This window comes from Neophocaena asiaeorientalis, unplaced genomic scaffold (genome assembly GCF_003031525.2).
Source record: "Neophocaena asiaeorientalis asiaeorientalis breed wild unplaced genomic scaffold, Neophocaena_asiaeorientalis_V1.1 scaffold108, whole genome shotgun sequence".
Taxonomy (NCBI): domain Eukaryota; kingdom Metazoa; phylum Chordata; class Mammalia; order Artiodactyla; family Phocoenidae; genus Neophocaena; species Neophocaena asiaeorientalis.
In genome coordinates this window covers 6,237,466-6,260,966 of record NW_020173770.1, presented here as the reverse complement: position 1 = coordinate 6,260,966, position 23,501 = coordinate 6,237,466, and the positions used below count along the sequence as shown (strand labels likewise).

General features: G+C 53.0%; 1 protein-coding gene across 8 annotated transcripts in view; it reads right to left on the bottom strand.

Annotated features, from left to right (window-relative positions):
* The window catches only part of CHST15 (carbohydrate sulfotransferase 15), a 98,563-nt gene that overhangs the window by 3,126 nt on the left and 71,936 nt on the right, over nucleotides 1-23,501 (bottom strand). For 6 of the 8 annotated variants that reach the window (XM_024751545.1, XM_024751543.1, XM_024751549.1 and 3 more), the window contains exons 6-8: nucleotides 23,218-23,374; nucleotides 16,399-16,546; nucleotides 11,302-14,685 (exon numbers count right to left, since the gene is read on the bottom strand). In XM_024751545.1, the coding sequence (XP_024607313.1) occupies nucleotides 14,495-14,685; nucleotides 16,399-16,546; nucleotides 23,218-23,374 (496 nt within the window). In that variant the 3' untranslated portion in view covers nucleotides 11,302-14,494. The remainder of the gene's footprint in view (nucleotides 1-11,301; nucleotides 14,686-16,398; nucleotides 16,547-23,217; nucleotides 23,375-23,501) is intronic. The other 2 variants (XM_024751551.1, XM_024751550.1) reach the window with 2 other exon arrangements.

Below are 23,501 nucleotides of genomic sequence, written 5' to 3'. Positions count from 1 at the left end.
CAATGAACAAATATATATATATGTGTGTGTGTGTGTGTGTGTGTATATGCATACATGTGTTTATAATATATGTATAGTGTTATATGTATAGTGCTGGGTGTAAATGCCCTCTAGAAACTCCCACGGGCCAATACTTAAAGGGATTTGTTGGATAAATAGCATAACTCCCTGACTCGATGAATGCAAAACGCTGAGCTTTGTGTTCTACGCCAGGGTCCAGAGTTTCCAACACGAGCAAGCTTCATTGGCTGAGTACAAGGTCTTGACATATTTTTCTTTATTTTTGTATTAACTTAAAATATTTAATAAATGTGTATTATCTTTTTAATAAGACATATAATTTTTAAACATTTCTCTTCACACGTGCTTAACTGTGTATTCTGTACCACGTGACCAACGACAGTATGTCCTTCATATTTTCTAATTGTAATCAGTATAAGGTCCTTTGGCTCAACCAACTGGAAGACTAGTTATTATGGATGACTTCCTCCTAAAAATATATAGAAATGCTGGTAAAATATGTATTAGTTAGGATAGGAAAGGTTGGGGTAACATATAGACCCCAAAATATAAAATGGTTGAAACATAATACAAAGGGACTCCTGTTTCTTGGAGATCTTGCAGAGGACCAATACGGAGGACAACAAGAAGGCTGATGACACACCAAAAAACATTTGTTTGAAGGCACTGGAGAAGCAATCAAGCCTAAAAGGCCAAGGTCCTGCACTGGCACCTTGAACAAGCTTCATTTGCTGAGTATTAGGTCTTGAAATTTTTTTCTTTGTTTTTGTATTAAACTTAAAATTTTTAATAAATGTGTACTTTTCTACTCAGGGCACTTGGGAATCCTGGACAGAGCAAGAGGCAAGGGGTCCAGGTTAGAGCTACCAGGGGAATCAAGGAAACTAACAAAGACGCTGATAGGCTTATGGACCTGGAAAGACAAAAATGAGATTCTTGGGGGTTGGCAGTGGGGCAAAGAACTAAGCCCAGCTCTCAGTCAATTTCCCCCTCAAAATATCTGAAGATTTCTGAAGCTGAACAAGATGAAAACTAGAAAGGTAAACACAGAGCCTGAAAAGTAAGTGAAGTTTTTTAATTTTCTCACTGTGCTGAGGACACAAGGACTAGAGTTCAGGACCTATCATGGGGCAAGAGCCCTGATGAACACACCTTAAAACCATGCTGTAAGAGCAGACATGAGCAGAGGTGTTCCAATCCTGCCACCCAGCCCTGAGTAGCAGTACTTGAATAGCATCCACTCAGTTCCTGATTGGATTAAGATGACTAAGCCCCACCCCTACACACACAGTTTATCCACCCATCAGAGAAAAGGATGAATGATGCCCAGAATTCAATGAAAAATTACTAGGCATGCCAAGGAACAGGACCAAATGGCCAAATACCAGGGGGAAAGGGAAGGGGAGCAGACAACATAAAACAGGTACAACAAATAGAAAGCAAATAGTAAAAGTGTAGCTATAAATCCAAATATATTAATCGTTACATTAAATGTAAATGGACTAAATACTCCAAATAAGACTAAAGCTTCACATCAGATTTTTAAAACTTGTTTATATTTTGGTTACAAGAGATCTACCTCAAAAACAAGCAAAAAATGGTGAAAGTAAAGGTTGGGGAAAAAAACTATGCCAGATAAGCACTAAACCAAAAGGAGAAAGAGACAAATCTATAATAATGTTAGAAGACATTAGCACATGCCTCTCAATAAAAATAGGAAAGCAATAAGGATATAAGTGTGAACAGCACAATTAGCTTGAACTATTTTACATCCAACAATGACAGAATACACACTCTTTAAATGCACAAATATTTAAGAAAATGAACCATATGTTGGGTCACAAAGCCAACCTCACAAATTTTAAAGGATTTACATCATTCAGAGATGTCTTCTGACCACTGCAAAATTAATGTAGGAATTAATAACAAAAGTTGACTAGAAAATTCCCATCTCTGCCCTGCTAGCCATCTCTGCACCCCCAAAACATGTCAATTTCTTTCTAATTCATAGGCAAGTTTGAAAGAAGGAAAGAGGGCACTTCTTGAGCCAGAAATAAAGTAGGAACCACAAGCCAGAAGGATCATTCATGAGCCAACACCACAGAAGCCCAGGGAGGGGTCAAATATAAGTATGTGTCCTAAGGGCTAGGGGCTGGGTTTTAACACTCAGGGAAGAGAGGAAATACATCCCTGACATAGAAGAGGCAGAGGTGAACTGGGTACTCTGAATAAAGTCAGGTCCCTGGAAGACTGGCCCTTCCTTATAAGAAAGACTCAGAAAATACAAGCGCAATCTCAGGAGCAAAGCTTGACTCTGCTCAGAAAAGATGAGGGTGCATAAAAGTTCCCATTAAAATTGGAAGCTCCAAAATATTGGCTCTCAACTGAAAGCAGATATGAGGACCAATGCTGTTTTAGTTAATGTTAGACCACCACACTGTAGGAAACAAAAAGTATCAGATAATAACCATGCTCTCACTGGGCTTTTCAGTGATTTTACACGTTATGGACAAATGGAAAATTGTGCCAGATTTTTTCCAGAATAAAACATTTTTTGGAGAATAAAACAAACAAAAACAAAACAAAACAGAAGCTCCAAACCCACCCCACCCAACCAGATGGACAGTTTTAATTTATACTTCCCATAAAGCAAGGACATCCCAAACCAAAAAGTTATTGCAAAATTTGTTTTTAGAGAAATGATCCCTTGGATCCAGACCAAAGCAAAGATAAAATCCTTTCCTGGAAATACCTCCCATCCCAGGGCATGTGGGCCTCCCCTAGAAAACAAATGGGAATACACCCCAAGAAAAACTCAAAATAATTTTTTAAAATCACAAAATACACAAGGAAACAATTCACAAGGGAAAGTCAGCAGATTAAAAAATAAACAGAATGATTAATCCCCCAAGCACTTATAATAACAGTTCAAATGAAATAATAAATCATGTTTAAAATGATTAAAGACATAAAGAAGGAATTAAAAACCATATTTAAGGGACTTCCCTGGTGGTCTAGTGGTTACGACTTTGCCTTCCAATGCAGGGGGTGCGGGCTCGATCCCTGATTGGGGAGCTAAGATCCCACATGCCTCATGGCCAAAAAACCAAAAAAGCATAAAACAGGAGCAATATTGTAACAAATTCAATAAAGACTTTAAAAATGGTCCACATCAAAAAAATCTTTTAAAAAAATCTAAAAAACAAGGTTCTATGAAAAAATAACAGATGGACTTGAAAATGAACCAAATTGACATTCTACAATTGAAAATCACCCCCAAAAAAAGTCACTTAAAAACTAAAAAATTAACAGTTTAGAGAGCAGAATTGGTGATGTAGAGAAATAGAAAGATTTGGTGAACTGAGACATAACTGGAAGGAAATTTCACAGAATGCAGTGCGGGTATAAAGAGGTTAAACATCCGAAAGAGACTGACAGGTGGGAGAATGAGTGAGAAGGGCCAGGGTAGAATCCAGTGGGGTCTCTGAGGGAGCTGGGGGACACTGAACGTGCCCCGCCCGACATCAATTCTCCATCCAGCTCATAGCAGCCTGCCCATCCCGTGGCTGGAGGGGGACACGTGACAAGTCCTGGCCACTGAAACATGAGCAGCCTGGACAGGGTCACCTCACAGCTGAGGCAGGGGCTGAGAAAGTCACATGTTCCAGAAGGGACAGCCCCCAGCTGGGGAGGAAGAAGCCCCCCCCTGGAGCTTCTGGGATGGAGGAGTCCGAGGAAGAGAGCTGTGAAGAAGCAGAGTGAGGGCTACAACTGCAGCAGATGCTAATAAAGTGGGCTGGTTCTCTTTGCTTGTTACCCAGTCCTGAACACCCTGGCAGGGCGAGCACAGCAATGTATCCGGGTTACGCTAAGCATGGCTTGCCATCGAGACCCTGGACCTTCTCAGAGCTGCCCCGTGGCAGCAGCTCCAGACCTGCCTGTTGGAACCACAGCCCCAGCCCAGTACAGCCTCACCCCGTCCGGCACGCACGTCGCTGCTGGAGGAAGAGCAAGCCGGGAGGAAGGAGGAGAAGGGACGGAGAGAGGAGAGAGCAGAAACAGCTGGAAGGCAAATGGGACAGGGGAGAGGTCAGGTCTGCCTGGTGGACTAGGTCAAGAAGAGGAGGACCGGGCTTCTCTGGTGGCGCAGTGGTTGAAAGTCCGCCTGCCAATGCAGGGGACACGGGTTCGAGCCCTGGTCTGGGAGGATCCCACATGCCGCGGAGCAACTGGGCCCGTGAGCCACAACTACTGAGCCTGCGCGTCCAGAGCCTGTGCTCTGCAACAAGAGAGGCCGCGATAGTGAGAGGCCCGCGCACCGCGATGAAGAGTGGCCCCTGCTCGCCGCAACTAGAGAAAGCTCTCGCACAGAAACGAAGACCCAACACAGCCAAAAATAAATAAAATTAATTAATTTAAAAAAATAAAAAAGAAGAGGAGGACCCACTGCCACGTGGAGGTCCCAGACCTCAGCTCGTCTACACTAAGGCAGGACGGGGGTCAGCACAGGACACCCCGGGAGAGGGGGTCCCCTAGGACCCCTGAGCTCCTCCCCTACATCTGGGAAGGACAAGGGTAACAGAGGAGCCTGCCTGCGTAGGGCTGAGAGGCCACAGAGCACTGCTTATGGAGGTGGGGCCTGGAGCCGGGAGCCAGGAGGGCCATCTTGCAGGCAGGAGAGAGGAGAGCCCAGGAAGGAGGTGATGCTGGGAGGAGTGGAGAAGGCAGAACAGGGACGGGTGAGGGTGGAGCTCTGCAGGTCTGCAGGCAGAAGCTTCAAGCCCAGCCCCTTCCCGTCACCAATACTCCCGCGTCTGAGGTCCCCCTGGGGCGGGTGAGGGCTCCCCCAGGGCCCTCTTGAGCCATGCACAGTCCTAGGAGGGTGTCCGAGACCCAGGTTCAGGTCAGCTCAGGACAGGGTATTAGGAAGGGTGGCATAGAGGACGAGGGTTGAGAAGGGGAGGCCTACGCGTGGGAAGGATCAAGATGGAGAGAGGCTGGGGAGGTGCCTGACCACTACCAGTCCTAAAGGGGCAGAAGGGTCTCAGCTCAACCCACTAGGAGCTGTGCTCTGGCCGCGCCAGATAGAGCGGCGGGAGCACCTGACGGAGAGCCAAGCTGGCCCTCTCCCAGCCGTCCTTTCCCTGCAGGCGCTGTGGGTGTGATCCTACACGGCCTGCAGGCCACTCGGTGGAGGTCGGGGCGGGGGGAGCGCCTGGAGACCAAGAAGCACACGTGAACACCTCTGGGGGCTCCTACGACCATCCTTCTCGCCACATAATGGCACCTCCAGAACAAGGCTCCTGGTTGGCTGATCTGAGACCACAGTCCTTCCACCCTTGGACGCCCTCTTATTAGGGTTACTGCTAGTCCCCAGGAGCTCCCTGGCCCAGGTGAGCGTTGAGCAAGAAGACAGTGGAGGGTCAAGCGGGCCGTCCAGATTGGTGATGTGCATCTGCCAGGGCTGGCTGAGACAGGCCCCCTGGGTGCAGTGCCTAGAGAGGACACACGGGGGCAGCACAGGGCTGTGTTTCGGTGCCTTCTGCTCCCAGGGCAGCCATCCTGGAATCCCAGAAGAGTTGGGGTGGGGGGGGCTTGCCACTCGCGGCCCAACCCCCTCGCCAGACACTTCCTCTGCAAAACACCTTGGTCTCGTAAGCAGCTTGGGGAAAGTGTCAAGTCTTCAAAAGGCGACAAAGAGAAGGGCAGATCTGAAAGGGCCCCTTGAAATCCTCCAGGCCCCCACTCTGCTCAGTAGCTGGGGAAACAGGCTCAGAGAAGTTAAGTCACTGGCTCAGTGTCGTCCAGATCCCTAGCTCCCAGGTCAGTTCTCTCTCTAGGCACTCACTGCCTCCCTCTTGGGGACATCACTCCACGGCTGGGGTATCTGAAGGTGGGGGAAGGAACAGCCTGTGTGCCCCCAGGATTTGCTGTCTGGGTGCGAGATGAAAACACAGAAATGACTGCAGAGTCACGTAGAAAGTAATCAACACCACACAAGATGGGAGAGAGACTAAGAAGGGGAAGAGGCCTCAAGCAGGTCAGGAGGTGGGAGGCAGGAGGCAAGGTGGAATCCAGGAGGCCAGCATGGAGGAGGAGGTAACACTTGCCCTTGGCCCTGGGGTGGGATAAGAAGCTGGCTCAGTTGAACAGTGGGGAGGGTGGGCCCTCCTTGTGGTGCATTGGCTTGAGCAAAGGCACGGAGGCAGAAAACGTGGAGCAGAGGAGAAGCATGTGCTCTCTTAGGGGAAGTAGGAGATTAGAGGCCAGAGAAGTTCGCCTGCATCCTGAGGTCTTGTGCAGGCTGCCTGGGTTGCTGCCTTTAGAACTGGAGGCTGGCCTGGCCGTGGAATTTTCCTGAATTCCACTATGTTGAAAGTGTAGAAAACGGCAGTTCTGCAGATTATCTCACGTGGAGGCGGGAGTAAACAAAAGATCTCCATGGTGACCGTGGCCCCTCATTTGGGATGTCCAGCTGCCCCTCGGAGATGTGGAGGGCAGCTGCCACTCCCCATTCCTCAACCACGGCTCCAACCCACAGCAGCAGCAGCGGCGGCTGGCCACGGGGGGCCACAGGGGTCCCCTGAACAACCTCAGAACTGGCAGGATGGGACCAGCCCGGGATTCCCGGGCTCTGAGAAAGCCTCAGACGGTGAGACGGAAGGGCCCCTGGAGCAGCTGGTCCCACCTGTTCAACCTCCCAAAAAGTCAGGGGCTCCTCCTGAGGGTCAGCACACACGCAGCTCAGCTTCCTCCCATCCAGGTGGACACAGGACACAGAAGGGATGCAGTAAGAGGGCGGCAGAGGCCAGGATCGAGTCCCTGCCCAAGGGCCCCTGCAAGACTGGGCACCGACGGGGTGCCGGGAGGTGGGGTGGGGTGCTGTCTGGGTCAGTTCTGCTGCTTCCACAAGAAAATGACCTTGAAGAGGCCACCTGGCCCTGACCTCGTCCCCAGTGCGTGTGTCGGCCTCCCAGCCCAGACTGTCCCGAAGGTTCCAGCAGCCCCCTGATTTCACCTGAGGCTCTGCCTCCTTAGAAACTCAGAGACTTCAGGGACTCAGAGGTGAGAAGTGCAGGTGAAGACTCGGGCCCTGGAGATCAATAGCCCTGAGATCAAGGACTAACTCTGCTCCTTAGGGGCTGGGGGCCTGGGGCTCGTTGTTTGGCCCCTCTGAGCCTCAGTTCCCCCACCTGTGCAATGACAGAACCAGAAGAAAGATAGGAACACTCTCCTAGGGTGGTGGTGAGGATCTAAGGCAACACGTGGAGCTGCACTGAGCCCGGGGCCTGGCGCTCAGCATGTGCTCAGTAAACAGCTAGCACCCGTATTACTGCTGTCACCACTTACACCGTAGATACCTCTTATCCAGCCCCCCCACTGACAGATGCCTGCCTCCTCGTCCCCTAGGCACCCTTGCTGATGTTCAGGGCATGCTCAGTGCTCTCGGCCATTCTGCAAAATGCCCTCCAGTCGATTCTGAGTTTATTACAAGTCAGTTATGTTTGTTCCCAAGTCTTTCTTATGCCAGTTGTGCTTGATATTAGAAATATGTGATTTAATAAATATAGAAACCAGCAGTTCTCAAACTGTTAAGAATGAAGACTCCTTTACACTCTCAAAAATTATTGAAGATTCCCAAAGAGCTTTTGTTTAGGTGGTTCACATCTATCAGTATTTACTATATTAGAAATTAAAGCTGAAAGAATTTCAAAGCCCAAGCACAGTCCACCAGGCATCAGAGTGGGCCTCAGCCGCTGGAAATTATCACTTGTACATCATGAGGAAATGAGGGGATAAAGGGCGAATGAGGTCTTGGTATGGGCATGCAGAGTCTTAGTTTTGACTGGTGGATCTCCCCAAAGGGCCCCGAGGGTCACCCTCATCCTTGGACCACACTTTGAGAACCACTGATGGAAACAAATGAAATACAAGTACAAAACATGAGCCAATCTCTAGAAACCAGGTCAGAAGCTTCGGAAAGTCCCAGCACACGAGGGGAATACCCACATATACGACGGAAGACCGTTTTCAGAGGCTTCGCAAGGGCCTTCCTGTTCTCAGGCCCCTTTAGAGAACCGAAACCGGAAGCCAGCGCTGATGCCTCGTGATGCAGTTTCAGCCATAAAGATGACCCAAAACTCCAACGGGCAGACTTATGTTTGGGCCAAAGGCTTTGGCCCTTTTATCAAAAGACAGACAAATTAGTGTACTTTAAATATTTTAAGTAAAAATAAAAGGTTTAAGAAATGTATGCGTGGTTAAGTAGGATTTACAGATGCTCTGAGAAGTCTGGCCCAACCCAGCCCGTCCTCCCCAGCGCGGACACCAGCTGCACGCCTCAGCCTGGCCTCTGGCCATGTGGCCTTCGGCCTTCCCGCCTCCCGCTTCACGCAGACTGGGCTCCACGAATACGTGGTGAAAGAACCAGTGAAAGAATCACTGAATGAGCAGACGACCAGCCCCCACCCACCCTAATGCCTGGCCCAGCGCCTTGTGCAAAGGAGATGTTCAGAAAACCCTTGCTAAAAAAATGAAATTTTGACTCTTTGCAGACTTTCTAGCTGAGTATGTCCCCTGGTGCCTTTGAGGCCCACAGGAGGGGCTGAGCCCAGGGTCAGACCATCCACTTCTGATGTGACTCTGAAGCCCCCCGCTACAGCCAGCCCGAGGTCCTGTGAGGCCAGCCTGGTCCTGTGAGTGGAAGGCTTAGCCGGCCAGGGCAGGGAGGACGCCTCTGGCAGCAGGACTCTCAGCTGCGAGACTTTTCCGGCAAAACAAAGCCATGTTTATTTCCCTTTGTTTTCCCTAGAAGCCCCAGTCACCACCTAGATCCCTGGATGGGCAGGTCTGCGGAAACCTCTGCCCCAGAAGACCCAGGAACTGCTGCCCCATCCTTAAGGGGAGATGAGATGAGAGCTGACAGGTGAAATGCAGACAGGCTGCTGGGGATGGGAGCCTGATGGGGGAGTGGGGGGGATGTCCGCTGTAGGACCATGGTTAAAATCATTGACTATGAAGTTAAAAAGTGAAAAATCTGAGTTGACATTCTGCTCTTTCTGGAGATCGGAGCTGTGTGACCTCAGGCAGGTGTGTAGCCTCTCTGATCGTCACTTTATACTTTCATGTACCATTGCCTCGTTAACTCTCAACACCCATTCATGAGGCCCATAGACCTGCAGATGTGGAAGGGACCCACAGTGGCCCCAAGGTTATGGGATGGACACAACCCAGGCCTTGAACCCAGCTCATCTGGCTCAAGGCCCAAGGCTCACCCCTTCCCCACACTGTCCTGGGGGAACCGAGTTTGATGGGTGCAAGTCAGACTGTCCCTTTTAGGAGAAGACTGGTGAAGAAAGATGGCTCATGACTCCAGGAGAAGATGCTGGAAGTCTCCCCATCTCGATTCCCTGGACCCAGCCTTTCTCGGCTCTGTGAGAAGGGACTTGTTCAGGGAGCTGAAGTGCTGGGTCCCCACTACCACCTCAACGTGAGGCCTTGGGAAAGTCTTGAGACTCAGAGAGGCCCAGGCTTTGGACTCACCTACTTCTAGATCTGACCGGGGCCTGATCTCAAAGGGGCTGCTCAGAGCACACAGAGCCGGGGGTGCACCAGAAAGCCCCAGGAGCCCCAGCGGCCTCCGTGTTCCCTGTGCCACTGTACCCATGGGGTCCTCCACCGTGGGAAGGGAAGACCCCTTCCTACTCTCCTCTGTGCCCCAGACTCGGAGCTGGGCACCCACAGAGCAGGGCGGTCACACGGGATGGACCACCCTACTCCTTGCTTCGCCCCAAGCGTGCGGGTAATGAGCACAGGTGCAGTTTGGGTGGGTCCTGGGCCCCTGGCAGGAAGACTCGGACACTCCCAGGTGGTGGCCGAGGAGAAACTGTTCTTCCTCGGGGGCCTGCTGCAGTCACTGAGATGCCACCACTTCCGCCTCTGTGGCGTCCTCGTCACCTGCAGGCTCTCAGGACAGCAACCTGCAGGCCTAAGAGACCCAGGACCGCCCAGCCTCCGCCCTGCCACTCAGAACCTGAGCAGGGGCAGTTCTGCAAAGGATGGGAACCCCGAGGGGGAGGGGCGGGAGGGCTAGAGACAAGGGCCAGGCTGATGGCGCGGGGCTTCAGGAGCAGGGACAGGGTCGAGGTCGCGGAGTCAAGGCCAGCTCGGGGGCCATCAAGCACGAGCACTGAAAGTGAGGTTGGAGGTTGCCTTCCAAAGGCATCCCTGGAGCATGGGGCCACGAGGCCACTGGCCCCTGAGGCTCTCTCAGGGGCCAGCAAACATTCTAACCATATTTGTAGTTTTCACAAGCTGCTCCCTTGGGAGCATAACTCACTCAGAAACAGCTGACCTGGAGAAACTCGAAACTGCCCATGTGGCTTCTGTGGGTCTCCTGAGGGAGAAAAAACCCTATCCGGGCCTGGGGCCACCACTTGGCTCACTGGGGAGAAGCATACAAAACGACAACTTGCCGTTTACCCTGACCCCCTCACTCCAGTCACAAGGTCCTGCCTGGACAGGAAGATTCGCCATCTCAGAACAGATGTGTCGGGAAGCTCAGCCCTCTGCTAGGCACTCAGACCTGCGTGGGCCCCTCAGGGCACAGCCGAAAGGGACAGACCAGTGGGCACCCACTCCATCCTCTGACTGCCGACCAGCCTACTGGACCCACCCCCCTATTGCTGGCTGAATAACGGCTCCCAAAGATGTCTGCATTCTAATTCCTGGAACCTATAAATGTTACATTATCTGGCAAAAGGGGCTTTGCAGATGTGACCTTGAGATGGGGAGATGATCCTGCATTAGCATCCTATGGACCCAGAGTCATGGCAAGGGTCCTTGCAAGAGGCCAGAGGGGGAGAAGCAGAGAAGGTGACAAGACGAGGGAAAGAGTGTCAGAGAGAGTCTCAAGGTGGAGGAAGGGGCCACGTGCCAAGGAATGCAGGCGGCCTCTAGCAGCTGGAAAAGGTAAGGAAACGGATTCTCCCCAGAGCCTCCAGGAAGCACCAGTCCTGCCCACCGACATCTTGACTTGAGCCCCGTGAGACTGAGCTTGGATCTCTGAGCCCCAGGCCTGTGAGGTAATGGCCTTGTGGTGTTAGGTTAAGCCACGCGGTCTGATGTAACTGCTGCAGCTAACGTAGCTCTGCAGGCAGCCCTGCCAGGTGAAGCTCTGGGAAAGTGAGGTCTTTAGCCTAGAGTCTCAACAGGATCTGCCCACAGGGAGAGGATTCTGGAGCAACAGAAAAATACCCGCCCACACACAAGGCCTCTCACCGTTTGACGAGGCCCAGGTTCCTCCAGCAGTGCGTGGCCTTTGCTTCAATTCCCAAACGGAGTCATCTGGGGAGAGGTCATTCCGAGGGGAGGTTTACACGAAGACGGAGGTTATCCTCGTCAGAACGTTCCCTGAGAGCTGGTTCCCGAGTCAGGGCGGGAGGTGGTCCCACAGCAGAGAGGGTTTTGGACAGGCCCCGGGGGAGGGAGTTGTGCCATCAGCCCTCCAGACTCACCCGTCTGTCCCGACCCCCGTCTCCCACCGGCCGCTTCTCCTCCCAGGCACAGCATCTTCCCTGCTGAGTGAAGCCATCCCTGGCTTTGCCATCAAGAGCTGGGGTCCTCCTCATTTCCAGGTCTGGACCCACCAGCCTCTCTTCCCCCAGCACACAACCCATGGGGGGCAGTGCTGGGGAGACACTCGCCCAGGGTGAGTCTTCCCAGAATTCGGGGACCAACCCAGGCTCCCCGCTGCCCCCAGGATGGCCCCGGCTTCCAGAGCCCCGAACTTGAGAGGACCTCATCTCTCAGGCTTGTCCTGGCTGCACTGGGGGCCTTGAGCGTCCAGTGACAATGCCGTGCACCCAGTGACACCAGGGGTCTCAAACTCGCAGCCCCCAGGGGCCAGGTAGGCCCCGGGAATGAGGGCAGCAGCCTGCTGGGAGTCAGGGGGTCACCCAACCATCAAATCTAAATGTCTGAGGATGACGTTAGGCCCGTCTGTGGGTAGGGCTGGACCTCGCCGCCCTGACTCACGCCCCTGGCTGGCCTCACGAGGGCGTCCGTGGTAACGTCTGACCTCTCCCGCCTGCTCTACTCTCTCGCACCGTCACCACGTGCGGCGGGTCCCCTGCGCACCGGGTGCACATCACACGCAGGTGAGACACAGAACTGCTCCCGTGGTTCATTCACGCACAGTGGACACGGCGGAAAACCCCCCACAAGTGCTCTGACGGCTTATGAGGAAGGGCATGCACCCCCGGGTCCCAGTCACAGGGGTCCACATTTAATTATGTTCAGTATTAATAAACGTACAGCATAACAGTGGTTCATTAACATACCTTACGCGACTAAGGGAGTACAATTTGATACAACCCGATGCACAGCTTTGGGGACACAAAGGAACTTCCAGACCGGGTCGTGAGAAATCCTCCATTTCGCTTTGGTTTGGGATGACAGGCTCGAGGACCACGGCTCGAAAGGGCAGCTGTGCTGTCACCAAGAGTGGGGCCTCGAGTGAGAGAGAACAGAGGAAAGCAAAGGAACAGACAGACAGCCCTTTGGAGAAAGGCCCCTGGAGAAACCGGGTCTGCACGGCGCTGATCGGCACCAAGGGATCGTCTATAAAAAGATCTGTATAGTAAACCAAATAATATTGGAAATAAGACTTTCAGTAGTGCTTCTGTAAGAAGCAGAATTACGTTACACGTTCACATGCACAGGGGTGCGTAAGAAAAGTCCTTGTAATTACAGTCGGGGCCGAAGAGCAAAAATCTGGGCTGAAAGTGACAAGCGAACTGCAAGAGAAATCAATCCGTGAAGGGGTGTGTCCAGAGCGGAGAAAGCTGACCAGCAACAGAACTGAAGGGAGCCCACTCAGAAACGCACACACACACACCCACGCACACCGCACCTGCACGGCAAATAAATACACACGCACATGCGAGTGACGTCCCCTACGGCACCTTGTGCTCAGGCCAGGTTTGCCTGCTGGCTGCTGCTCCGAGGGCCACCAGGAGAGAAATGGGGGCCTGTCCCTGAAAGCGGGTGTTCAGGCCCATGGCTCCTTCACAGCAGAAACAGCCCGGCCGTGCCATTCAGAGCCCTCCGTACGCCTTCAAATGGGCCGAGCATCCCATCTCCAACGGCACTAGGGCTGGACAGCTCAGCAAATCCTCACTCCCACGACTGGCGGCTGGGCGTGCAGGCATTTGCATTCTCTGGCTGGTGTGCATCCGGGACCTCGACTTGGGGACCTCTGCTTCGCAGAAGCTTCCCTTGACGACCACGTGCAAAGCTTGGTTGGGGTCCCGCCTGGGGCTGCGTGCAAGGACTGTGTTCAATCTTTCCCATCACCTCCAAGTAACAGCAAGACCTTCAGCCCATCCAACAGTAAACCAGGATGCCAAGTGGCCCAGGAAGTTCTGTCAAGGACACAGCTCCCGGCATTCTCGTTCCAAATCCCAGCACAGCATGTCTGGCCCAGGCATAGCTCACGTGCTGTGCTTCCGAATCAGAAAAAAGCATCCTGCAGTTCGTTGAGTGAGGAAGGACCTCTGTCCACACACGGCGGAGAATGTGCTAACAAGTTCACTTGGGAGGAAAGGCAGAGCAGCGGAGCCTGTCGCACCCACAACTAAAACCTCAAACGGCTGCGGTTCTCTGAGGACCTCAGATGCACGGCGACAGCCAAGATGCCCAGATTTTCCATCAGTTCCTTCGAGGTGCTCAGTCTGGCATTAACAGCAAAACTTTCCCTTCCGATTTTAAACTGAAGTTATATTCCAATTAGAAACTGAAAAAACCCTTGAGAAAACATCTAAAGGGCCAGAAAAGAAAGCTCCAGCCAGTGAAACGTAGAAAGTGGTTTGTTTTAAATGTGTTCGTTTTCTGTTAAACATAAGTGAAGTCCACAAGGCCAGAAGGGGAGGAGGTCCCAGACACGAATGTGCTACCAAAAATCGACTTTTGTCTTTGTTCTCGTCAACAGTGAAGTTAACAGGGTTTAAATCTGAAGAGACGGAAGGGCTGACTTTGGGGTAAAAGGGGAAAAAAAATGAGAGCCTCCATTCTCTGCCAAAATGAGGTTAGTGATCCAAACAGAGGGTTTCGAAGCTGAATGTATAGTGTACGTCTGGCCAGCCCCGGGGCGGGACCTCCACCCAGAATTGTCAAAGCCCAGACTCCACGCTTCCCTCCCGGCACCCAGCCCAGCGTCCGCCGGCCTCACCCCGGACCCCAGCCACTCTCGGAGCAGAAGGGGACCCTTTCCCAAGTGGAATTTCCAACAGCCTCCATCCGAGGCTCGGTGAAGGCTCCATCGCCGGGCTGTTTAACATCACAAAGGAAACTCTGAATTGGTTTCCATAAACGTGGGCCGGGGAGGGGTTTTCTCCAGGCTCTGAGCGAAAGGGTTCCCCACCAAGAGAGATTTTCAAAGCATGGAAATCATGGTGGCAGCGGGAACCCGGCGTCACGTCTTCTTCCACAGGAAGGCCTCGTCGGCGAGGACCTGCGCCAGCCGGGCGTTAAAAGGCCCGTAGAAGTCCCGCAGGAGCCTCTGTGTGACCGGCCACATGGGCCCCAGGTTCCGGTCCTCGGGACGCCGCGCGTTGGATGCGGGGCTCTTGGTCATCAAGGCCTCTTGTTTCTCACTTAAGGGCCCTGGAACACAAAGGAAAGAGCCTATGAGGCAGGAGGCAAAAGAAACAGAAAATCCCAGCCGTGCTTCCTGTTGAGACAGGAGTTTCCCATAAGAATGTGTTTGGAGGTTCAAATTCTTTGGCTGGATCCATTTCTGAGTTGCTGAGGGTGGAAGGTGGAAATTCCAGTGTGAAAGAGCAGAGATTCTGTGGTCCGGTGTGTTACCCCACCCTTGGAAGCAAGGCTGGGGCTCTGGGGCGCAGTTTCATTTCCAACTGCCCGTAAACGGGAGCCAGCCTGTCCTTGGGTAACTGGGCGACCTGCCACACACAGTCCCTGCACGTAGCCTCTCCTGCTCACCAGCCACTGGAAGTCTGCCCCCACTGCTTCTACTTCAGGCCGATGCAAAGGGCCTCCTGATGGGGCCATATTTCACCCTGTGTGTCGTGCTGTCAATGGCCACGGGGGAAGGGGAGAGGCCACCTGTGCCCAGAGACCCCCACTGGCTGAACCTCTACCTGCAGCAGGCACATCCATGGGGAGAGGCCTCGTGCTGCCCCCTGAGGCTGCCACTTCCACCCTCAGCCCTCGGGACCGCAAGCCTCTCACTCGCTAAACCCCCAGGACCACTGCTCAGCCTCTGTGTCCCGGGTCCTCGCGATCAGTCTGAAGTCCTGAGCCCATGCACAGAAAAACTACATCCCAGTGTCCTCGGGTTACGTGACAGGGAAGGGACAGAACTGGCCTTACTGTCCATCTTAGGGATTAAAGACAAGCTCATGAATGTGACAGAGTCTACAGGTGGCCAAATCAAAGAAAAATGGTTCTAGGCCTTAAAAGGAAAAAGTAATCACACTCCATCACGTTACAAGCTCTCCAAGAAAAGGAAAAAGAAAATCAAATGACAAAAGGGTCCCGAGTCCCAGTGGTGGGCAAACAGATTTCAGGAAAAGTTCAATTAACAAAATTCCCAGGCAAGCTCGTGAGACAGGGCCGTGGGGGCTTCTGGGAGGAATGTGCAGGATGCTCCAGCCTCTCCAGTGGTCCTGGGTGCCACCTACGGGGGAGCACCCTGCACCCACGTACACTCCTCTACCAGCCGTCACCGTGGCCAGCAACTTGGCCTGCTGCCGCAAAGTGCCCCTTGGGACTCAGGGGGATGGTCTCCTCTGGCTGGGGGCAGGCTCCCCTCCCTAGAGGCCCAGGAGCCCAAACCCAGCCACAGGGCTGTGCCTCCAGGGGTTCCCAGCAAAGCTGAGACAAGCACGGACCTGTCCATCCCCCCCGACCCCCAGGCCCTGAGGCCTCTGCGAGACGGTCCCAGGAGCCCAGACACCCTGTCCATCCTTAAGGCGCAGCTCACACCCTCCCTTCCAGGATCGCTTCAGCGGCTGGGCCCCCAAGTCACGTGTACGGACCCACCGTGAGATCGCTAACCTCCCCCATGTCACTCTACCAGTTACTCGGTTATTCGAGCCTCGGCTTCCTCCTCTCCCTCCAGTGAGGGAGCTCCCAGACGAGAGGCCATCTCTTCCTCCCCAGAGACGGCTCCCCACACCATGCGCAAGGCCCCGTGTGCACGTGGTGCTTGACAAACAGGTACTAACTGGCCTCCCGGCTCAGCCCCGCCCTGCTCGGCTCAGGGGTCTGCGTGGGACGCGGGGAGCGCCTCACAGAGCCGGTGTCCTCGGAGCTCGCGCCCTGCTCCGTGGGCCTCCAGTGCGACATTCATACCGAGGCTGAGAAACTGGAAGACCCTGTGCATGGTGTACTTGACGTTAGAGGCATGGTCTTCCAGGCGGAGAATGAGGAACTGTTCTTTATTAAAGACCGTGAGCCAGTCCAGAAGGTACACGGCGTACAGCCCGACCTGCAGCCTCACCTAGGACCAAAGAAGGCAGGCGTTAGTTCGGGGTAATTCCTCCGACACCAAAGGCGCTTTTCCAAACGTATTACACGCGTCATTATAAACCAACAGTGAAGAGTTGTCCCAGCGAACAACTGCCTTCAGAAGTTGGATTTTTTTTTTTTTTTTTGGCGGTACGCGGGCCTCTCACTGCTGTGGCCTCTCCCGTTGTGGAGCACAGGCTCCGGACACTCAGGCTCAGCGGCCATGGCTCACGGGCCCAGCTGCTCCGCGGCATGTGGGATCTTCCCGGACCGGGGCACGAACCCGCGTCCCCCGCATCGGCAGGCGGACTCTCAACCACTGCGCCACCAGGGAAGCCCCAGAGGTTGGATTTTAAATGTTACGTGTTCTTGCTTCTCCATGATGGGTTTGGTGCCCCCCGCACAAAGGATTCCCACCCTCAGGGTCCCATGCCATCCTCAGGTCAACCCTGCAGGTAGCTCCACACCACTTCATAGTGAGGAGTGGGGAGAACGGAGAGGCCAAGGTCATACCCACCGATGGCGCAAATGTTCTTTGCACATATCCCGGCTGCCTCAGCTCCTATGCCCAGCGCAGCACAGCCGTGAGAAACAGCGGCAAATGCTCCAGCAACAAGCCCCGAGAGGGAACAGCCAGACGCCTGGCGCCACATGGACGTCCATGACCTTGAGTGTGTGAGCACACCCCAATGTAAGCAGAGCTGTACGAAGCCATCCCTTTCCGCCTACGCATCGGGGTCCATCCTCCACCTGTGCCTTGTCTCATGCCAAGCTGCAAGTATGCGTGGTGAAGCGTGAACCTGACCACAGAGAGGTCTGGCCCTTGTCCTCGGCTCCTGGAAGGTGATCTCTAGGCCACCTGGAATGTCCTGCCTGGTAAGGGTATCTTGCTGGCCTCGGGGAGTCTGGCCACTGGACAGTCTAACAGTGTGAGTTATGATGTGGGCTCTGGGCCACGCAGTACCGGCCTGACCTCCAGGAGGGACTGGACAGTAAAGGTCGGTCAGGCAGGTACTACGTGAGGGAGCCTCAAGAAGTGCTTGGGACACCAGAGGCTTGGGTGGGCTTCCCTGGATGGCAGCACTCTGCGTGGATCATCGCACGTGCTTCCTCCCTTGGCTGAGTTTAGTCTGTGACCCTTCCCTGCTGTAAACCGCAACCTCGAGTATAACAGCCATCAGCGTGTCTTGTGATTCCTTCTAGTGAATTACTGAACCCGACAGTGGTTTGGGGGACTGCACCCAGCTTGCACATGGAGTCAGAAGGAAGAGCAGTCTTGGGGACTGCTCCCTCTAACTTCAAAGTGGGCTCTAAACTCTTGGCAAGGCTCCAAAAAGGAACAGACCCTTCCCTTTCTGCTCGGAGGCCCCCCTTCTCCGGCACTCCCACCCCTGCCCCTACCCACCACGTCCTCTGGGACCCGGCTCCGTGTCCTGCCTCTGGCTCTGCCTCACTGTGGTCTTCCCAATTGCTTCTCATTTGCCCCCGTCTCGTCTCTGTTCAGGCCGCATCGGCGCCTGTCTGGCACTGTCACAGCCCCCTGACTGGCGCTCCCACCTCTAGTCTCTGAGCGTGAGCTTCCCACGCCAATGCCTGGCCTCGCCTGGCTCTCCACGTGGGGCAAGTCCCTGGTCTGACTGGACTCCCGGCCCACCCCCTCCCAGTGCCCAGTCTCAGTTCCTGCAGCCGACACTTTCACATCCTACTTCCTCTCCTTCCCAGCTTGACCTTGAGCTCCTCCAGGGCGGGGACCAGGCTCTTCCATCATCCCAGCCGCAAGTGGCCTGAGCCCAGCCACTCACACTGAACGCGGTGGCAACAATAAGATGCCGAAACGCTTGACAAAATAGGTACAGGCACTAGTTTCATCTCTTGCTAGTCTCACTCCATTTCATTGTTTTTCTAATTGTGTGGGAGGTGGTGGAGGAAGAAAAACAATTAGAGGGGAAAAGCTGTCTCCAAAATTCATTAGCTGTCTACAGCCCTCAGGTTGTCACTACCTTAGACACCAGCTCAGGAAATGACGTCAAGCTGGGCCAGAGCTAAAGAGAAGATGAGCACATGCCAGCCTCGGAAATAAATACACGCGTCGCCTCCAACACAGACAAACCGCTATGAGACCGTCTCCTTGTTAAGCCAGCGAGAGCTTTCCGGTTCTTTGTCAGCCTCGCAGGCCGGCCCCTCCCAGGGAGGACCAGCCTGATGAGCTTTATATCTTCCGGGGAACCCGCCTTTGCTACTCAGAACCTTCTAGAAGGAAAGGAGCTGGGAGTTTGCGGCAGGATGAGGGTGTTTTAAAGTAGCTGCAGAGGTCCCTGCACCTGTCCACGGGTGACAGTACTGCCCTGAAAGCGGGTCTGTGTCTTCGTGGGGAGAGCCCCCTCCCCTGGCCCAGGCCTCCAGCAGCTGAGTCTTCTCTCCCAGGAGGGCTGGTCCGGCAGCGGAGGGGCCGCTGGGGGCAGGCAGGGAACAAATCTGGGGGCTCTTCAGGGGAAGAGAGGTGGGGAAGCCTCCCCTGGCCCCCTGAACACTCCATCCTCTGGCTCACTCCAACCCCCAGCCCCCTTACCAGTTAAGGGAAGCGCCGCTCGCCTCGGGCGACAGTTTACAGTATGCACAGCATAAGTACCAACAAACCTAAGACAGCCACTCAACACTTCTCCCGCACCCTTCCCCAGTACCGGCCAGAGAATCAAAATGGAATGAACATAAAAAGGTTATTTAGGGGAAGTGCCCGATACATTTAAAATTTTAAAACACCAGAGCGGAGAGAAGCCTTTGAGGTTACCTGCTTCAGCCGGCTCTTGATGGAAAAACCAACCAAGGCCCAGGGAGTGCGGGGTCCTGCCTGCCCAGGGTCAGCGGAGAAGACCCTCCAGAGCCTGGTCCTGAAGCCAGGTACTTGCGCTTGGGGCCTGTCCCCGCCCCGTGCTGGGAAACAGCTAAGGAGCCAGTGCAGAGTCTCCCCTGACAGGCACATGCCAAACCTCTCTGGTCCCCATTAGGGATTTGGTTGGAACTCTCTACTCAGCCTCTCCACTAGTTTCACAAACTCCCCGTTCATTCATTCTGCAAATAATCTAGTGCATCCTGCACGCCAGGTACCCTGGTACGCAACGGAGAGACGTTGCTATGTAACAGACGTGGCCCCTGGCCACGTGGCGCTTGTAATCTAGTGGAGACAGAGCCAAAATGGTGAAGAAACAATGATCTATAATCGCCAGTTGTGACACATGCTGTGGGGAAATGAATAGTGTGGAGAGAGAGAGAACAGAAGGTCAGATTGAAGCCAGACCTGAAAGGTGAGGAGTCCTGCAAAAACCAGGAGAAGCACGTGCCGGGGAGGGGAGTGTGGAAGGCTCTGGAACCAGGCTTCTCCAGGCCAAGCACAAAACATACCCACCTGGAGGGATGTTAAACAGACTGGACTGATGGGCCCACCCCCAAAGTTCCTGATTCTGGGGTCTGAGGCTCGACCTGAGAGTTTGCATTTCTGACAAGTTCCCGGGGGGACAGATTTTCTTGGTCCAGGGAGCACACCTTGCAAAGCCCTGCTCTGAGGCACAAGGACCTAGCAGGAGAGAGCGTGGCTGGAGAGCAGCAGTGGACAGGGAGGCAGGGGAGGTGGCCTGGAGGAGGTGGACAGGTGGGCGGGGCGGGCTCGTGCGCTCAGGGGCCACAGGAAGGCAGGGAAGGTCTTAAGCGGGGTAGCGCCCCGCTCCACGTACGTATGAAAAAGATGGGCCTCCCCGCACTGTGGTTGAGCTGGGATTCACAGCTGGAGGGAAATTCGCTTCTCTCATCCCAGAAATGAAGGTTCACCCCGAAAAGGAGGGTTTCTGACCGCTCTTGCCTTCCTGGCTCTTCCCACTATGCAGGAGCTCTCCAGGGACCGAAGGGTCACGGCGATCCGCATGACCTCACGGCCCCGCCATCCTGTCACTGATCCTGCCCTGGGGTCTCATTCTGACCAGAGATGCCTCGTCATCCTCAGCAATTCATGGAATTGAATTAAAAAGCACGTGCCTCCCGCCGGTTCAAACCCTCCTTTTTAGGAGCCAGCTAGGGAAGGTGGAAATGCCGTGAGCCTCATCAAAGGCCATGGGACCTGGGATTAAACCCTGAGCTTGCCCATCACAAGCTACGTGACTCTGGGTGGGAGAGTTAACCTCTGTGAGCCTCTGTGTCCTCATCTGTAAAATGGGCTTGGATTTCAGGGAAACGGAGAGGACCGAACAAGATGATGCCCTGCAAGGTGCCCCTCATCCTCTCTCTAGCAGGAAGGACAGAAGTTAATCACTGGGGACACCTCTAGACCCTGATCAGCCTGGAGACAGCACCAAAGGAGTCCACATGACAGACCTTGCTAAAACTAGCCCTTATTGACCACTGGCTCCCACCTACATCTGCCTTCCCACAATTTGCCACCCTAGAAAGTCAAAGTCCTTTTCCTTTGTCTTGTCACTTCTCTACATATTTATGGTTCTCTTGTTAAGACGCTATATAAGCCCGAGTTCTAACCAACCACCCATCCGAGTTACTCATCACTGGGGCTCCCGTGGAGATGTGCACGTGTGCATACACGTGTTAATAAACTTCTGATTGCTTTTCTCTTGTTTATCTTCCGTCAGTCTAATTTACAGGGCCCCGGTCAATGAACCTGAGATGGGTAGAGGAAAAGGATTACCTTCTCGCCCCCGACACGCAAATGAACTACCACTCTCTAACCCTTACCACAGCCTAGTGAAGCAGTGCTATTACCCCATTTTATGATGAAGCAGCTGAGTCTCAGAGAAGCTAAGACAACTGCCCAGAGTCAGCTGCCCGAGTGGGAACTGAACACACACCACTCTCTGGCTCCAAAGGCCACTCCTTCTACCCCACACCCCCAGCCAGATTCTGTGTCGATCCTCTGTGTGCGTAGCAGGACAGCCTGGAATCCTACCTACGGCCTCTGTGCATCCTGCCAGATAAGATGGCCTAGATAATGAGGAAGAGGGGGTGAACCCTCTTGACTTTGAACCCCACCGCACCTGGGGGTTCCCAAGCCTCCACCTCAAGCAGATCTCACCACATGGCACGCTCAGCAGAGCAAGGCTGTGAACCACGCTCCGGGGCAGGTGACATATTAGCTTCGCTGAAGAAGGCTTACCCACTGCGGCGAACCTGCTGAAAAGGCACTTAGGACAACCCCGGGTGCTGTGCAGCAGAAAACCATCCCTTAGCTAAACCGCGCTGGATTCACCATTAACAGCTTCTTGTGCTTTAAAAGAAAAAAACGGGCAAGAAACGTACAGCTATATTCCTGAAGGCAAACCATCCCTTAGCTAAACCGCGCTGGATTCACCATTAACAGCTTCTTGTGCTTTAAAAGAAAAACGGGCAAGAAACGTACAGCTATATTCCTGAAGGCAAACCATCCCTTAGCTAAACCGTGCTGGATTCACCATTAACAGCTTCTTGTGCTTTAAAAGAAAAAAACGGGCAAGAAACGTACAGCTATATTCCTGAAGGCAAACCATCCCTTAGCTAAACCGCGCTGGATTCACCATTAACAGCTTCTTGTGCTTTAAAAGAAAAACGGCGAAGAAACGTACAGCTATATTCCTGAAGGCAAACCATCCCTTAGCTAAACCGTGCTGGATTCACCATTAACAGCTTCTTGTGCTTTAAAAGAAAAAAACGGGCAAGAAACGTACAGCTATATTCCTGAAGGCAAACAATCCCTTAGCTAAACCGCGCTGGATTCACCATTAACAGCTTCTTGTGCTTTAAAAGAAAAAAACGGGCAAGAAACGTACAGCTATATTCCTGAAGGCAAACCATCCCTTAGCTAAACCGCGCTGGATTCACCATTAACAGCTTCTTGTGCTTTAAAAGAAAAAAACGGGCAAGAAACGTACAGCTATATTCCTGAAGGCAAACCATCCCTTAGCTAAACCGCGCTGGATTCACCATTAACAGCTTCTTGTGCTTTAAAAGAAAAACGGGCAAGAAACGTACAGCTATATTCCTGAAGGCAAACCATCCCTTAGCTAAACTGCGCTGGATTCACCATTAACAGCTTCTTGTGCTTTAAAAGAAAAAAACGGGCAAGAAACGTACAGCTATATTCCTGAAGGCAAACCATCCCTTAGCTAAACCGCGCTGGATTCACCATTAACAGCTTCTTGTGCTTTAAAAGAAAAAAACGGGCAAGAAACGTACAGCTATATTCCTGAAGGCAAACAAGAACAAAGAAAAAAGGGATCAATGGAAAATATGTTTCCATGAAGACCCTGTCGGAGACACTGAAAGTCACTGGTGGGTAATTTTTTAAACCAACAAAACAATCCAGCATTGGAGAGAACGCTCTTAAGACAATCAGAGAGTCGGTCTGCCAATCCTAATTGCAGGGTGTGCTTTCCTAAATGCGCCCTCATTCTCTCGCAGAGGGAGGAGAGAGCATTGTAACTGGGAGATCGGCGCGCGGGAGAAAGCAGGGAGCCAGCTGAAAGGGTCCATCAGCTTTTACATCCATGAATATTTGTTTTGCATTAGCCACCGCTCAAAGGCACGGGGAGAGGCATTTGCACATGAAAATCCTTCTCTGTTTATCTGCTAAAATCCCGATGCACAATGCCCTCGCATAATAACCGCCGAGCAGCCCCTCCGCGTACGCACAGGCATGGCGTTGTTAACAGTGTTGTTGTAGACACAGGCGCGCAGTGAATAACCCAGCACGCAAGTTTCAAACAGCTGCAGCGCTTCTGTCACTTTCTCATGGAAGTCATCCGCAGATTTATTCGAACTTGCAAAGTAGAGATAGTCTGAGTACAACCTGTGAATAAAACAAATGGGTATCTTTTACCACCGGGAATGTGAAATCTCCACATCTGAGTGACAATGGAAATCTACAAGCAATTATATGGCCTCATTTGGTTCATTAAAACCCAACCATTCCTCTC